At 37.8% G+C, this 18,004-nt stretch overlaps 2 protein-coding genes across 3 annotated transcripts; both read left to right on the top strand.

Moving 5' to 3' along the window:
• The first annotated feature begins 1,433 nt into the window (after positions 1-1,433).
• On the top strand, positions 1,434-3,210 carry LOC113033737 (interleukin-1 beta-like). Of its 2 annotated transcripts, none has more exons than XM_026187807.1 (5): positions 1,434-1,544; positions 1,759-1,993; positions 2,194-2,355; positions 2,588-2,721; positions 2,869-3,210. In XM_026187807.1, the coding sequence occupies exons 2-5, from the start codon at positions 1,777-1,779 to the stop codon at positions 3,088-3,090; spliced, it is 735 nt and encodes a 244-aa protein (XP_026043592.1). In that variant the 5' UTR covers positions 1,434-1,544; positions 1,759-1,776; the 3' UTR covers positions 3,091-3,210. The 2 variants fall into 2 exon arrangements, with proteins under 2 accessions (XP_026043592.1, XP_026043591.1); XM_026187806.1 differs by having other exon boundaries at positions 1,756-1,993.
• Positions 3,211-4,730: 1,520 nt separating this feature from the next.
• On the top strand, positions 4,731-14,237 carry ckap2l (cytoskeleton associated protein 2-like). Its single transcript, XM_026187805.1, has 9 exons — positions 4,731-4,922; positions 6,853-6,919; positions 8,118-8,172; positions 8,342-9,528; positions 9,879-10,074; positions 10,451-10,606; positions 11,340-11,400; positions 11,820-11,979; positions 13,398-14,237. The coding sequence occupies exons 1-9, from the start codon at positions 4,883-4,885 to the stop codon at positions 13,705-13,707; spliced, it is 2,232 nt and encodes a 743-aa protein (XP_026043590.1). The 5' UTR covers positions 4,731-4,882; the 3' UTR covers positions 13,708-14,237.
• The last annotated feature ends 3,767 nt before the right edge of the window (positions 14,238-18,004 follow it).

Here is an 18,004-nt window from a genome sequence, read left to right as displayed (position 1 = left end):
AACCAAAAAATCCAGCTTTTGAAGATGGAATTTTGACTTTAGATCACAGATTTAGACAGATCCAATTTGGCTCCAGTCATTTCCCAGCTTGTGACATTTGGATCCATTCACAGCAGCTTATTTTAGATTTACAATCTGTCTTCCTTATCTAAAATATTTCATCCTTTCAAAACTGTACTGAAATATCCTAAATCTGTAAAAGCCATTTGAGACATTTGTAATATGCTTAAATTTATGATAAATCTTTCCTTTTTTAGTTAAATATAAAACAGTGACTGTCAGGAAGCCCTCATCTATCAGTGAGGGCTGATATAGAAGCTTAAACTGGGAACATTAAAGCAGAGGGTTTTCTGTCTTTTTATTCAGTAATGGCAGAGATAATAAAATTCTTTATTATTATTTTTTGGAGTTAAAGTGAAAGTAAAAAAAAAATAGGCTAAAATGGTTGCAAACAGTGGGTTTTTTTGTCTTTTGGTTTTTGACGTCAAAACACTGATGTAAACTTTAGCCTGAGCGTGATAAACGTGCCTGACACACTCACTCATGTCCCAACAAGCAAATCTAGAGTTATTTAAGCACTGTTACACAACTCCACCTAGGAAGTGTACTGGAATTTTTTTTATCACATTAAAATACCCCATTAAATTTTTTTAAAGACGTATGAAGAAAGTTTTTAAATTTCATATGATGAGTTTTCACCTGCTTTCTTGAATTTTTTGTTATTTCTCAAAGATGAGGCAATTTTTAGTCCTGTGTCATGGTGCTGTCGGTCATTGCTCTATTTTAATAGTAGATAGTCTGTATATAACAATGGACATGTCAATTCCGTTAAATTTTATCTATAGAGCAAAAATCACAACAACATTTACCTTAAAGCGCAGTTGTTTTGATGATCTGGGAATGATGGCTGCTCATGTATGAATCTGACTGAGAAATCAAGAGACACTTAATGCTCACAGAGCAGTGACTTGTTACTCCTCTCATCCATCGCATGCAATGCAGCGAAGCGTGTTCGGACCACCACTCAATAAATGCATGGAAAACCCCACTAGGGTTTAAATACCTGGGACTCTTCAACAGTTGGTTTTTAGAACTGAGAAAGCCTCTGGGATGAGAGGTGAAAGTGCTTCACAAACCTTAAACAAGGCTAGTTGCTTACTTACTTACTTAGACTATCATGTCCTGGATATTCATCAAACCTACACAGGCATTCGGGTGAACGTTTGATGGAGTACTGCTGTGTGATCGAGTGAAAGTGCTTTTAATACCTAAAATGAACATAGAGGTACTTTATAATTGCCAGTCTATTTATCCTTTACTTATGACTCTTCTGTGCAGATGCTTCAAGCTGTTGCTTCACCGCCGACAACCTGTACAACTCCACTATTGCATCATAATGACGTATGTGTTGTATGCAATACCAAAGTTCCCTGATGCGGGGATTTAAAAACCCTGCCAGACAGCACAGTCGGGCAGAACAACACTGACAGAACAACAGTGAACACAGCACATTGAAACAGCTTCTGATCTACAAATTTCAACAGGTAAGCTCACTTACAATGTTCGTTTGGTTTTTTGACAGTGTTCATCTTGAGCAAAGAAGATCCTTGCTTTGTAACAGTAGAGAGCAATTTTTTAAAAATGCTATAAAAATGTAAATAGTAACAGAAACAAAATAAAGAAAGTATAAGATGAGTAGAAGTTCTGCTGAAAATCCAGCTGTGAGGATAATACAAATTATTTTCTGTGCTTTAGCAGATCTTAACTCAGTAAAAGATGGACTTCAAAATGAGCTACATGGCTGAGGAATGGAGCCTCAAGATGCCCAAGGGACTGGACTTGGAAGTTTCCCATCATCCAGTGACAATGAAGAGTGTGGTCAACCTCATCATTGCCATGGAGAGGTTAAAGACCAGCAATTCAGAGCCAGTGCTGAGCACAGACTTCCAGGATGGAAACCTGCTTTCCATCATGCTGGAGAGCATTGTGGAAGGTAATCACAAGTTTAATACTGGAAAAACTCATAATGAGCCATTATCTCTTCTATAAAATATGAATTAGGTTTAGCTATTTTGAATTCTCTTTAGATTAATACACAAATAGTGTATCTTTCCATTTTACCATCCTAGTCATAAGTAGACAGAAATCTAGTTTAACACCATATTCAACCATGCATGTCTGTTTTTGTCCCAGAGCATAGTGTGATCGAGAGGACAGGTGCACCACCTCAGTTCACCAGCAGGGATGAGATTGAGTGCACTGTGACTGACAGCCAAAAGAGGAGCTTGGTTCTGGTCCAAAGCAGCATGGAGCTCCATGCAGTGATGCTGCAGGGAGGCAGTGATGACCGCAAAGGTAACTACATGTGACACTTAGACGTTTAAATAGTTGAAAATCATTAAAAATATTCAATCATCATCCATGTTGTTAGAAACATGAAGTAGAAAAGAACTAAAATGCCATAAAGTAGAAAGGATAGGTAGCTTGAATTTATTAAATTGATTCAATTGTGCCTCTAACATTTTCCTGCTTACGTACGCTGCCATGATTTATTAAAATGACCCTGTATCCATCACTCTCTCCACAGTGCACCTGAACATGTCGACCTACGCGCACCCTACACCCATCGCTGAGACCAGGCCTGTCGCTCTGGGCATCAAAGGCACAAACCTCTATCTGTCTTGTCACGAGGATGACGACAAGCCAACCCTCCACCTGGAGGTAAACTTCTTTCAGGAATCTCACATGAAAAGCACACCATTTGTTATAATCTATAAGACACTGCACACATATAGGTGAATTAATATTTGATATCAGGCCTAATTTTGTTGACTGAAACTCTCTGACATGGATGTTTGCTCTTCTCAGGAGGTGACGGATAAAAACAGTCTGACAAGGATAAGCGCTGAAAGCGACATGGTGCGATTTCTCTTCTATAAACGTGACACTGGGCTCAGCATCAGCTCTCTCATGTCTGTCCGCTGCCCCAACTGGTACATCAGCACAGCGCAGGACGACGACCAGGTGGTGGAAGTGTGTCAGGAGACCGCCCCACGCTACAGAAGCTTCAACATCCAGCGCCAGAGTTAAAACCCATTAAGGATTCCCAAGATGAATTTTGGAGCTCTATTTGCGCTCCAGTTTGACCTTCTTAAAGTATGTGCTAGGTACATAAATTGGAATAATTAATGATGTAAAGTTACATCACAAGGTAGCATCATTGTGCTCTCTGAGCATCTGGTGTGTAGTTATTAATCAATAATTTAACATACTGTTGATGCTTTTATATATGTATTTATTCATCTATTTATGCTATTGCAAGATGTTAATTATTTGTTTGGTTGTTTGTTTTTACAAACAAGTATTTAAATGATCTAACAATCTGAAATAAATTTTTTATTCCCAATTTATATTTGTGGCTGATATATTCTTTAAATATCTGGTAATCCACTCAAATAGGGATAAATAACAGACAATAACAGTCTCTCACCACAACATACAGCAAAGTTCACAAAATGTTATTTGTGAAAATAGTCAGAAATCAACCACTGTTCCTCAGCTCCGTGCAACGCGGTGTTCTGTAATAAACCCCGAGTCAGAATAGAGCCGATGACACCGACAGGCTACACACTGATCAGTACAGCCGGTTCTGTGATTGGCAACTAAACAGACATTAACCATCATAACCCTGATCACTTTCTGTCCAACTTATTGGACAGGCAGATCACTTTATCTATCAGACTCTGCTGATCCAAGCACAGATACCTTGTGCAATAAATCTTTACAATGCAAGATTTCTGTTCTGATATGAGTTTATTTAAACTCTGCCCAATCCAACACATTGTGTGCACATTAAGCCACTTTATTGCAGTGTCTCCTACACGTTTCACTCTGTTACGGTGAGAAATTTGTTGGGTTTCTGACATTTATTTTATATATTTAGTAAACTACTTTTATTTTCTTATTTTTCTTAATCCAATTCATTGAATCATCTGGCTAAACTCACTGGAGTTACTTACTAGAGCCATTTAATGGTATTTTATTCAGTTTTTGCTTTGATATTTTGCTTACTGAGCTCCTTCAATTTTACTATATATCCTGTATTTAATTAAGCATTTTTTTCCTGTTCTGAGATTTTTTTTTCTATGTAGTCTACCTTAATAATTGATCTTATCATGTATGATCTTAGCCTACCTTCTTCTTCCTGTTCATTTTACTAGCGATGGGCAAACAATTCAATGGTACATTGTCGCCACCAAGTGGCAGAGTGGACTAAAAGCATTCTTACCAAACAAATTAGTCTGTCTAAATCAGTGTATCTTAGTTTTTGTTTGTTTGGTGCCTGGACTTAACTGCTAATTGTCTACAATTGATTATGTATGACTTTGACTTATAAGGGATACAACGTCTTCCCAGACGCCATTATGTTGTCCTGCCTTTAATTTTTAAAATTTGGATCACTAAGTAATTTAAAATAAAACCTATGTTTCCAAAAAAAACTCTCATTTCAGTCTCCACTTTAATGAGCTGTATCGTACCTTCTTATTTATGTCGTCTACGGTGATATTTTGAAGAGTTTTTATACAAAGTTTGGTCATATAATAAAGCACAGCTGACACATCATGTCCAGGAAATGGTGCGCCTGCCTTTCATTCATTTGCACAGATGATTTCTGCTCTAATCAGCGCAGGAGTTTTGCGCAAGTGTGTTGTTTTCCCCCGAAATTTCAAATCATCCAATCAGAGAAAGGAGGCGTTAACTCCCGGCAATTTCGAAAGCGGATGCGCGAGCGCAGTTATTATGGGCGACGTTAACGTGTTTGAAACACGTTTGTTTAGCTGATTTCTACAAACTTATACGACGAAAACAATTTCTATTAGAAATGGAAGAAGGGGAATCCGAGCCAGTGCTTTCCAGAAAAGGTTAGCGAGTTTATTAAGTTCCATAAAAGCTAGCAAAGTTTAAACGGTTAACAAGACGTTATGGCTGCGACTTAGGAAACGTTAACTTACAGTACAGTTAGTATTAGCAATTCAGGGTGGAAGAAGACGGATAGAGTTAAGTGGGTGGTAACACTAAAAAGTGACTTTTATCCGCAGCTGAGGTGCCTTTTGAGTATTTTAACCGACCTTCCTAATGGCGGTCTGTCCATGCAGGAGTCTGCTTTGTTTGTTTTGTTTAACACGTACAATTCATATTCATGCTTTCATAGCATTGTCCCGGTCAATTCCCTCATTGTATCAACAACAAATTACGAACTACATATTCTTTTACAATGTATAAATAACTGGTCTGACATTAATAAATAGAAGATTGATTCTTAAATAAAGTTTGAGATCCTGGATAGTGTAACAGCCAAAATGATTTAATGCATGACTGTGAAAATGGCAAGGAAACTCTGGACCTGTTGGAATTTATTATATAACCAATTTATAACCATACAATCACCCTGTTCTCACTTCTGTATGTGTAACAAGCACAAAACGTGCTATTGCTATCTTTCCTGTATTCAAAACAGTGGTCGAAGACGTACATGTGTGGGACTCACAATGATTTCCCTCACTCACTGAAATGGCATCTTAGGCACCTTTATAATCTTATTATGACCCACAATCCCACTTTTGATTTCTGTTTTATTCTCAGTTAGCTCAGAATAAGTGGATTGGAACATTTTTATTGTTTCATTTTCACGCATTGTGGGTACTTGTTCTTGCAGGAGCAAAGACAGGGAGCGCCACATGTAATGTACTCACATTAATAAAGCACATTTCTAGTCTTACTGACCACTCAAAGAGGTTCTAAGTCCCACTTTAATTCTACATTCATACACCACTTATCTGTACACTTTCAAGCACTTTAACATCCACAGCAAATTTAGAATCACCAATTAACCTAACATGAATGTCTTTTAGCCAGAGCACCTAGAGAAAATAAAGAGGACTGAGGACCAACTGCTTGTTCTGAGTGTTTACATCTCTATAAACCTATGACCTCTGTTCTGTATGTGAACCACATATAGTTATACTAGATAAGATAAGATAAAACATTATCAATCCCTCGGGTGGGTTCCTCTGGGAAATTCGGTTTCCAAAAGCACAGCACCGACAGAAGTTACAGTTACAGAATATTATATATATATACATACATATATATATATATATATATATATATATATATATATATATATATATATATATATATATATATTTAAACACACACACACATATATAAATAAGATATACGAAGGGGATAAATAGGAATAAAAATACAAGTGAATTGCACATTTCAAGTATTGAGGTCTATTGCACCGTTGACTATTAACAAAAGTATTGCACAAAAGGTATTGCACAGTGAAGTGAAGTACTACTATGCTCCTACACTGTTTGGAGATTTTCCCATGATCCTTCAAAGACCAGCAGGTGTCAGCCTCTGCTTGAACCTGCACAAATGTGGTGGGAACACATATGTTTCGTATTACAATTTCAAGATCCCTCTTGAACTCTCTCCCTTAAAATATACACACATATATGACATGTACAATTTCAACCGTCCCCAAAACCACCATTTTCATTGATTTGACCCAGAATAGCATCAAAGTACAAAACTTTTTTTTATCACCTCCCCATTCAACTAAAATATTCCCATGTATTTGTATATATATTGTATATATTGCTATAGCGAACAGCCAAACCAAGAACAACACAAACAACAAATACATGATGTTGCTTCGTACTAATCCTTTAGAATTTTCAGTTCAGGCATTTCATGAATCTCAAGTTTGGCGTTTACATGTGAGTATAGTGAAAAATCTTTATTTGATGGTGCTTAATTCCTGTATGTTTTCTGTCACAGAGATCCGTAAGCAGAAGCTAATGGAATATCTGGCAGCAAAAGGAAAGCTGAAGCTACCTGAAGCAAGGTAAGAATAAAACTGCATGTGGAAAAAAATGTTTTATGAAATGTTGCTGGGTGTTGAAAGGAGACAGCCCATCACCAGGAATTTATTATCTGGGACTGTGCCAGGTTTAGAACTGAAGAGGCCTCTTGGATGCAGTGTTGATTTTGAGAGCTAATTTTGATTACGTTTTAGTCAAGCTGTTTTGAGTAAAACGTCATTTAGTTTTAGCCATAAATTATTTAAGTTTTAGTTGTCTAAATATAAGATTAAAGTAGACTAAATCTAAAGTTGAATCTGGTGAATAAAATATAAAGCATAAAAAGTTTCTTGTGTTTTTACTGGTGAGAGTTGCTCCACACGGTTTAAAACGAGTCTTATTGTCCTTGACATCAAATGCAAAACGTGTCTGTAAGTATGCTCTCACTTACTTGCAGGCGTTGGCTCTTTTTTTTTTTCGATGAGAAACATGAGCATGGGCACTCCAACCTGTTTGTTGAGGCAGATCAAATTGTACATGTCTAACATTGTTTGACTGATTGGATCACTTCCAAACTCATTCCACTTTTCATTTTGTTATTAAATATTATCAAGTGTCAGTACATTTCATTATAGTTTTTGTCCTTGTGTATGAGTTTTTATTTAGTTATCATTGTTTTCTCTTGCATTAGAATCAAAATCTCAAAAAAAAGCCCAGTTAACCTCTTTTCAAACACCCAAGAAAATGTGAGAATGAAACACTCCCCTATGGGTATATATGGTAATCCATATAACAAATCAGACTGATTTTTTTCTGGGATTTAAATCCCCCACAAAGTCTCAAATCTTTCATATTTTTAAAGTATAAAAATAAATAAAACATCTAAGCAGTGAACATTGCATCTATCTATGTAGATATATCATAAACCTATTGACCTATATTTGCATATACTTATTTACAAATCCACATTCCATTTAATAAAACAAAAAGAGGTCCATTGGGTTCATGGATTTTATGTGCACTGACCATGAGTCAATGAAACCAAATAATTGTAATTATTTTTTGTGTTGTATGAACAGATGAATGATAAACATAGGGAGAAAATAAATTCTTACCACAGACTTTAACAAAAATAAAATCAGTTAATGATCAACTCTAAAAGGATATCTGGTCATCATTTGGAAATTGTTGAAGCTCATTTTCTGTTTTGATAAATTAAGTAACTGATGTTTCACTCTTTAGGTCAAACCTAATTGGAAACTCTGTGAGTAAGAAGCCTGTGACATCTACACAAAAGGTACAGCTTGAATGCACGAACTGTTACTCACAAATCTGACAACAAAATCTTTAAATAATTCAGTGTCAGCGAAGGAATCTGAAACAGTTTGTTGGCTGGACAGAGATGCTGTTTGGAATCAGGCTAGTGTTGATTCCCTTTTTGTTAATTCGTAGTTTTTCTTTCACAGGTTGTTGCAGGAAAAGAAAACAAAGCTCCAGTTGACGGATTCAAGCGTAATATCACAAAAGGTCAAAGCGTGACAGCTCAGGCCAGTCGAGGCCCTGAAAAGAAAGCATTTGGTGTCAGTAACAAAGGAAATGTAAACGGCAATATACTGACGGCACAGCAGAACAACAGTCGTCCAGCACAGCCAAAACATAATCGAAACCCTTCGCTCACCAGAACATACAGTGTTGTGTCCTTCAAACCTCACCTGAATGGAGCCGGCCATGTCAACAAGCAGGCAAATGCAGGAATTCAAACTTCAGGCAAAGCCCCTTTAAACACAGCTCATACAGTCAGAGTCAAATCAAAAAGCAAATCCAGCTTTGGCCCAAGTTCTGCCATATCAGGTCCAACGATGACGATCAGTACCAGGATTAGTCTTGGCCCCCTTGTCAAAACAAAAACAGGACTTACTCCTGCAGTGATCCAGTCAAGAGCCACAAAGCCAAGCCTACCACATACCTCTGTCACTGCAGCTAGTACAACTACCACAAATCAAATTGCGAAGAAGGTGCAATCCAGCAGCAAGTCAACAACGTCTGTTTCGCAGAGGTTTGCTGCAAATATTTCTTCAACTATGGGAGCTAAGAATAAAGTTCAGGGTCAAAACAAACTTAACTCTAAACCTGTTCTAGGTAGTCATTCTCAGCCATCTAAAAGTCAGTTATCAAGTGGACTGAAAACAACATACACATCTCTCAAGTGCACGGTTGCGTCTTTTAAGCCAGAGGTAAGAGTAGCAGCAAAAAAATCAACTGGTCAGCCTGCAAACAAGTCCACAAAGCCAAGAACTGAACCTAAAGGGGAGAAGAGCCAGCCATGCAAAGCTGCCTTCCGAACATTCTCGAGGCCAGCTACCACATGCAACTCTCGACCTGTCGGTGAGCCTGCTGTGACTGATACAGGAAGGAAAACCAAGATAACTAAAGAGACAGCTGGCAAGACAGAAAATCGTGCTTCAAATGCTCCTCCGCTCAAATCTGGTGTAAAAAGTAGAGTCGCTCCACTTATTTCACAGACAGTCCCGCCACCTTCCAGGACCGTCCGTCTCACAGGCCAAGCCACAAACACGAAGACCCCAAAAGTCCAGAGTAAGGTCTTTCCTCAGACTGAGGGAAAGAAACTGACTGCTGCCCAGGTGGAAAGAATGTAAGTAGAACAGTACAGGTAACTGTACTACAAAATTGTGACATGGTACAGTTTGCTAGATTTCCAATGTAGTTCACAGTGGGATTAAGTTTGCCTTGTGACTTCGGCCCCAGTGACCTCAGTTCTTTCTGTATGTGATGAACACCAAAAGTTATCTGTAGGACGAGATAACTTTTCAGTATTAGTGACTGACTTTATTTGGCTTAAGCAGATCCAAATATAAAAACTATTATCTCGATCGATCACGGATCGATTTCTAGGTCAGTTTGTCACTGTAGACATTCCAAGCTCTGTTTTCATAGTTACATGTAATATTGCTCATTAATAACTCATCTCATTTTGACATAAAGGAAAAAACTGCAGGAATGGCGGGAGTCCAAAGGCATTACCTACAAACGTCCTCCAATGCAAGGCAAACCTCAGGTCAGGCGCACGGTCTCAGTGCCTCAGCCTTTCTGGGCCTCCATGACTGAAGAAGATGAGGCCTACTCCCTCATCTGTGCTGTAGATAGATCCCTGGCTGACTGCCTCAAGTTACTGAGAGAGGTGTGTGTGTTGTATTTGATTTGATTCAGTGTCACTTTTCATTTAACTGCTCACCTGAAGTTGTGTAGTAAACACAGAGAACAGACTTGAAAGTTTGTCGTCTCGGTGTAGTCATTAGATAAAGTAAGAAAAATGCATTTGATACAGAAAATATTGTCTCACCTTGTTTGAAAGCAGATGTGCTTTTACCTGGTAAAACTTACAAGAAGAATATAACAGGACATCAGAGAATTTCAACCCCTACATTTAACTTTTTCTCACACCGGGTTAGTCATTACGTAATGGTAGTGTAAAAAAGTTATGACTAAAGATAAACATAAAATAAACTCTTTGGAGTATCCTGCCAGTTACTTGAGAACACGTTTCACACCTGCAGGGTTGCCGAGACCAGGTGAAGGAGGTTCTCTCCCGCCTGCCTGCTGTTTCCCAGAAATTTGCGAAATATTGGATCTGTCAAGTCCGCCTCATGGAGCAAGAAGGAAACTTCGATGTCCTACCCATGTTCGAAGAGGCTGTTCGTATTGTGTTGGAGGTAAGGCAACAGTGATATTCAGACTCTCAAGGTCTTTTATGTATTAAAAAAGCATCTTCCTCTTCCATCTGTAGTCTTGTGCACACCTACATAAACAAAACAGGGCTCACTCAGAGAAAACGAAATTTTATAATATAACAGAGGCCAAAAATAGCATAGCAAATCTTAACTTAAATGACTCTGTTGTTGATGCATCAGTGTGGGGTTTTCAGCATTTTTGGGGGGTGGGTGGGGAGGGGGGTTATGTCATGCATCCTGTTTGTCTTTAGTGCAGTATTCCAGATAACTCAGAGGCCAGAATTAAGTGAGTTCCAGTATCACTGTTCGGGGAAAAAAAAACAGGTTTTTGTTCGGCTTCTTAGCTAGGTAGAGCAGTTCAAAAACAACACTGCTGCAGCATGTTCATGGATAGAGGCTGATCAGTGGTCTGCGTAGCTTATTTAGCGAGTCACAAATACACATTCCAACTAGTAGCTTGGAAATTCTGACTGCATTTGGAAAACTGTCTTTCTCTTTAATCAAGTTTTCCTTTTATAGAAACGTTTGTATATGTTAGTCACTTTTCATTTTTAATTGGTCTAGCATGAAATTGTGCCATATAAACAAATTTGAACTTGATACGCGTATAGTTAACTTTAGCTCAGAGCAGGATGTGAAGAGTTTGTCATCTCTGGGGAAAGCTTTCCAGTAATGTATAATAATCCTGTTTTCCTGTAATTGTATTTTGTTGTAGCCAGTAGATGAGCTGCGGATCGTGGTGTTTGACATTCTGAAGAAAAAGGACGAGATCCAAGGTAACTCACCTTCATGACCTTGGTGGGGGCAGCGGCAGCGTTAAGATTTACAATAGATAACTTTAGTTCTTAGATAAGGGGTGTCAAACTCATTTAATTCATGGGGAACATACAGCCTAATATGAAATTAAAACCGTTGCATAATAATATACGTTTCCTTCCTTTTAAACAAAAATACGACCATGAATGTTATTTAAAATATGCACATTTAATAAGATGCACATTTTTAGAGTATATGATTACCAGTCTGAGGTACTGGTATGGTATCCAAAGCCTGGGTATTGTCTTTGTCATTGGAAGTGTAAATGTGCAGCTACTAAATGCACACATTTTCTACATCAAATCAAGTCCTGTTAATTCTTGCAGGATATTTTCCCCAATTAAATTTAGTAAAACCCACATTTTCATGTTGTTTTCAGCTAAAGAACAGGACAAAGAGGTCGAACATATTCCAACACCTGAAAACACTCCAGACTGTGGCAGCAATCCACTGATGACCCCCAAACCTGTCAGAGCGCTCATTTATGGGGAGAGAGGAGAGTCGTCTGTGGTCAAGTACAAGATCACGGCAACCTCTGGGTATGTTCGAGTCATCGTGTCATTTTCTCCATGTTACTGTTCTCTGATGTATTTGTTTGGTCGCTCAAAATTTTTTAGCATTAGTTCAGCTCTAATCTGTTTGATGACAGAGCCCATGAGTTGTAAGCTACTGAGGTTATGAGCCATCGACTTTTCATGATAACAACGCCAACGGCTCGTTTCCTTTTTTGCATTCACGCGGAAATAAAAGCATTGCATAGTTAATAATGGGGGGGATTTCTGAATCAGTTTGCAAAGAGCATGAAGAGAAGAACAAAATGTGGGGAAAATGGGACATTGTCAGTCAATCCCATTTAATAATCTCAAGGCACACTCTAGATTATGTGTGTCAAGTTTACTGTGTTCTGTAGATACTGTGAGTAATGTAAATCTATATAAAGAGTGTTTGTCGTGCTCCTTTGAACACTGTCCCGCAGACAACTTTTAAGAGATCACTCACTAAAATCACTGCTGGATGCACAGTTTGAGAAAGGCTAAGTTGTTGTGTTGCTTTGTCATTTGAGTGTAAATATTGAAATGAGCTACACCCAGGCTCTGTGCCCTCAGCTAGAAAAGCTGCTTTGCTCCTGCCGTGTGTCTCTGGCAATAAGATATTTCCTCGTTGTTTTTTATTCGCGTAGGGAAGCACGCTTCACAATACTGAGCTGTTCTCTTCACATAAATTAAATCCAGTTTTCTTAGTCGTCCGTTCGTTGACCATGGGTTGTCTCCCATGACTTGTCTCCCATGACTTACCGGAGTCTTTCAGTCCTGCTCTGACACATTGAAATGACATGTTTGAACCATTCAAACCGTCCTGTGTTTTTGTTTGTTGTTTTTTTATTCTCGACCCGTTTTTGCAGCTAAGTAACTTCTTCATGCAAGATATAGATTTGTTCTTATGGTCCTTATGCTATTATTTTATTTCTTCAAACAATACAGTGTACACAGTGATGTAAAATTAGCTTTTAAAACCTGTGTATGTTGCGTGTATGGTGCTGTGGTAATCCGTGCATATATTTAGAACTAAACAACAGCATTTATCAAAAGAGGTCCAAAAGCAAACACTCCACTAAAACAGGGTCAGATAATTCTTTAAGTGATGTTGATATTATAATAATGATACTGTTAATTTGTGTTCAGGCTGCTGTAGAAACACATGTTAAACACAGTAAGCTGTAATGTTAGAACCTTTTTCACTGATCTGTGTGCTTTATTTGGTTTCACCTTTTTCCTTATTCTGTTTGAAGTATGCTTTTTGTTTTAATCACAAGTCAGAAGCAATAAGAAAGAAAAAATATGCACAATGAGAATCATATCCAAGCAGCTTAACAAAGAAATGAGTTATTTACAGTTTTTACAGCAAGATGTTTTTTTTTCCTGTGGATTATAATTAATTATGTTTTATCTTCACTTAGTGGCCCTCCAAGTCAACAGAGAGAGTCAGTAAAGGTCAACGGTCAGGAGATTCGCTTCTTCACCCCGGTTAGGCGGTCAGTGCGAATCGAGAGAGCCTCGCTCCGATACCCCTCTCCCCTTCAGGACCACGACCTGTGCGTTAACTCGTACAATGACCTGCTCTGTGAGGACGAGAAAGAAAGAAGTGAAGAGCAAACGGATTGGGAACCCAGCCCGTCTGAAAGTGGTGCACCAGTGTACGTTTACAGAGAAAACGAGGCGCTCAAAGACAAAGTGGTTGTCCAGCTAGTCTGTGACGACGATGATTAGCTTCAGTGGTTTATCAATATTACACCATTTGTTACTTTTAATGTGGAAGGGAGGGTGAAAAAAAATTTAGTCTGCATGCTTCGATGCTTTCACCCTTCTGTGATTTGAGAATATGAGTTTCCTTGTAAATATATTGGCTGATATTTTGGGGAGATTGTTGTTTTTTTTCATAATTTGGTGTTTGACACTTCCTCATGGAAAACCTGTTGTGTTTATTTGGCTGCTCTGCACACTGTTTATTCACATACACGCCCTCCTGTTCATATACGCAGCACACTTCTCACTACCTAAGTACACATTCTCTTGATGCCGTTTCTTTTCAGTTATGACCTCCTCTTGTCTCTCATTCCTTTTAGTTACGCCTGTGACTCAATGACATGACACATTTGACCTTTTCAAACACTCAGTTTTCTTTTTTTTTCCTTTTTGGATATTTTTAATATTTCAAGTATTTGATATACTCCCTTATGGAGAAGATGTTGAGCTTATTGTCCTGACTTTGTTATTTTTTTATTTTCAAAGATTGCAATGTAAATAGTAATGTAAAATAAATATTTTCCCTTTAAAGCCTATAAATCTGTATGTGTATATATTGCATGTATAGTTTTGCAGCACTTCTTGCATAACTTGGGGACTAAAATAAACAGCGATGGATCAAAAACTGCTGTGGCTGTTGGAGCTGGAAGTATAGAACTAAGTTGCTCTGCACAGCAGGTCTGCATCATAAATATGTACAAATATGGTATTAATACGGAATAACAGAAACTGAGAACGTGTTTTGCCACATTTTCTCAATTTAAATGAATAAAAATACAAGTGGAAAGCCTTTACTGAAAGTCTGGGTGACTCATATTCAGGTATTGGGTGTGAGAACAACTTTAAAATTGCTATTTAAGAAACATCAGTCAAAAAAAGAATAAGATTTGCAGACTACATTCAATAAGAAATGAATTAAATTTAGTTTACGCCTGTTTGATACTCAGTCGGACCCTCTTTTGTCTTCAGAACGTCCTTAATTCTTCGTGGCATCGATTTAGCATTCCTCCAAAATTTCATTCATATTTACTGGCAGCACAGAGGTGGTTTCTTGGCTCAGACTTTTTTCTCTGTGTGTAATTCTAAACAACAGCTCAGTGTTTAATAATGTTTGGAATAAAATGAGATAACCTTATCAATACAGTGCTAATGACTTTCCGGTGTTTATAAAAGAACTCATTGTGCTCCTAAGTGAGTAATGCTCACTAAACCTATTCCCACGTTCAATTCAACTATATTTTTGTAATATCAAACTGAATTTTAAAACCTCACAGTTTGCAAACCAGCCACTAAGAGTTCAAGAGTTAAGTCAATGTTACATACCGTCTGCACAACAAGCTGTTGATGCCTTAGAAATGTGCAGATATAGAAAAACCCTCATTTGGTGCCACATAAAGGAACTTGTGTGATTTTTTTATAGTTTGCACGTAGTCTTTGCTCCCTGTGAGTAGGCTACACCCACAGTGGAACTGACTCACTGCTTGCTCTTTCTGTTTAAAGTAGTAGTAGTAGTAGTAAAAATATTCATACTCAGTGCTTGTTGTTAATGAGTGAGGGGAACTAGTGAGCCAAAGGAACTTCTGTGGTTACACATCATTGATAGTATTAAAATCTCTGTAGTGATTCACTTCAGTGCTCTTCAACTGGAAATCCTTGGCTCAAATGGACCTGTAGCAGTAAAACACCAGGACAAAAGTATAAAGTGTAAAGGTCTTTTGAAAATCAAATCCCCTCAAAAATGTATAAGTACTTTGAAAAAGTATTGCTTCCCCCCATTTCTTTACATTTTTCTTCCAAAGAACCAGAATTTCTTGTGAATTTTTCTTTAAAGTAGTGTTAAGCAATAGTTTTTATTTATTTATTTTTAAAGTTTTGGACATTGGTTCTTTTTTTCTAGCAAATGAATCGTATGCTGTTCACTGAAGCCTCATCAAAAAAGGGTCTCTGTGGAAGTTTGGCTCTGAAGAAAGCAATCTTTAAACAGAAAAGAGAAAAGACTAAAGTATGACAGATCACGCAAGAGGTGGATTAAAGATGAGCGTAATCAGGTGTCATGGAGTGATGAATTTGTGGTTCAAATCATCTTCAATCTTTACAGAGGAGTTCAGAACAGAGGTATGACAGGGGGTGTCCACAGCCATCTGTAAAGCATGATGGAGGCTCTGTCATGGTTTAGTGCTTTTTAACCGTTGGTGTTTGGGATCTTGTTAAACTTGACACCATGACAACAATCCCAAACAAACTGCCAGGGTGGTAGAGCTAAATAGAAAGAGACACAGTGGAGCAGTACTCGTCATGGATTGGCCTCCCCAGACCTCAACATTACCGAAGTGAGATCATGGTGGCGTGGAAAGGCACAAAAGTCAGCCAGAGAAAAGCTTTTAATGTTCTTTGAGAACCCCAAAGAACTCCTCAAATAAATTAGCAAACTTAGCTAAATACTTTTAACTTTAACTTAATATATATAATTAATATATATTTTCAAGGTCACGAGCTTCTTCTTACAAGTTTCCCATATCTGGAAGCACAACAGTCATGCTCGACACAGAAAGGGCGATTTGCCATTTTGGCCAGTAGAGGGAGTGCTTCTTCTTGGATCATTTCAAATTGTTAAACGCGTTTTTGTGTTTGTTTTAAACGAGCATTTTGCATCAGAAGGAATTCGTTACATCCTAAACATCGGTCTTCTCCCCTTTTAAAATCACCATCCATGTCACCTGTTCTGGGTTTTCTGAATCTTCACATCTATCTTGAACTTATTTGAGATTACAATAAATTAAATGTAGTTCAGACATCATTCACAGATGTCATGTCATGGTGAAATTACATTTCACCATGACATGAGAGGAAACTTAAAGCCTTTCTGTTCAATTTAAAACATGATTAGGTTGATCATGTTTTAAATAGATTGCTTTATTGAAGTGATTTTTATATATATATATATATATATAAAATTATTATTAGTTATTAAAACACCGTGGTCAGGTCGCCAGTCTAGAATGACAGAAACGATAAACCCACGTCCAGCACTCCCACGTCACAAGCTTGCGCAATGACCACAGATTACTCGCCTCCTATTTAAGTCTCCTTTCCGGCACCGCGGGCTAAAGTTACAAACTGCGCTTCTACTTCAGACATCATCACAGCCGGTAAGTCACAGGTGCTTTAATTTGTGCATGCGCAACAGCGTTCTTTAGCTGTTCTCAGTTCTCAGTACTGTTCTCAGTAAAGTGGTTTAAAAATAACGCAGGCTGCACTGCACTCTCCGACAGCGGTGTGAAAGCAGCCTGCAGCAGTCGCTGCAAAAACTATCTGAAGGTTTATTTGTCATGCGCTCCCGATTTTCTCCGTGAAATAGCTGTTGTTTACACAGGGCTTCATAACTCAAGACTCCAACTTGGTAATAGTTCAATAAAAGCTAAAATCTGTTATATTAGCTACTCAGACTCCAGAAGTAGCTGAATAAGTAGATAAATATTACACTAAACGTATTATTATTATTATTTAAGAGTGCTATTATGTGTTTTTGCAAAATTCAAACGAACAATATGCTGAAATGTCCCCCCTGCATCATATTTTATTTTGCTCTTTATGTTTGTTTCATTCTCCATAAGAAATTTATTCAAGAAAGGACTTTTTTAAATCTCTTATCCTCTAATTTTAAAGATGGATATATCAGTAATCACAGAAATAAATCACAAGCTGGAAACCTTCAAAGCTGCAAGGAACTTAAGATCATTTCCAGAAAGCATTCATGAACTAGGAACAAACATTTAATCCTATTAAGTCAAATTACTGAACAAGGAGTCCAGTCTGTGTACCTTCTATTGTTTAAGATCTCTGCTGGTCTTAACGTTCTCCTCCTCGTGCCAGAACCCCTCTGAGCTGACAGGATGAATTCACGTGTTCTGAAGATTAAAGATGGGAAGTTTGTGAAAGTCCAGAAATTTTACGATGGACTCAAGCTGTGTGCTGTTGACTCCCAAACAAGTAAGAATTTTAACAGCAAAATCATTCAGATTTTTCTAAGTGGCAATCCAAAAACAGGAAACAGCATTGTTTACACTGATAGCTTTATATGTGCACTGATTTATTGCATGAAATGGGTTATTGTGTCACTAATAAAGAAGTAAAGTTAATGTTATTTTGTTTGGTTTTTTTAGATGATCATACGGTCTACATAGAGAAACACCGCTCATACAACTGGATAGCTTTTAAATTCAATCTGAAGCGTGACAATATGGTGAAAGACTATTTCCTA

Source organism: Astatotilapia calliptera, chromosome 12 (genome assembly GCF_900246225.1).
Source record: "Astatotilapia calliptera chromosome 12, fAstCal1.2, whole genome shotgun sequence".
NCBI classification, from domain to species: domain Eukaryota; kingdom Metazoa; phylum Chordata; class Actinopteri; order Cichliformes; family Cichlidae; genus Astatotilapia; species Astatotilapia calliptera.
Note: the sequence above shows the minus strand (reverse complement) of the source record. Positions and strands in the feature narration are given on the sequence as shown.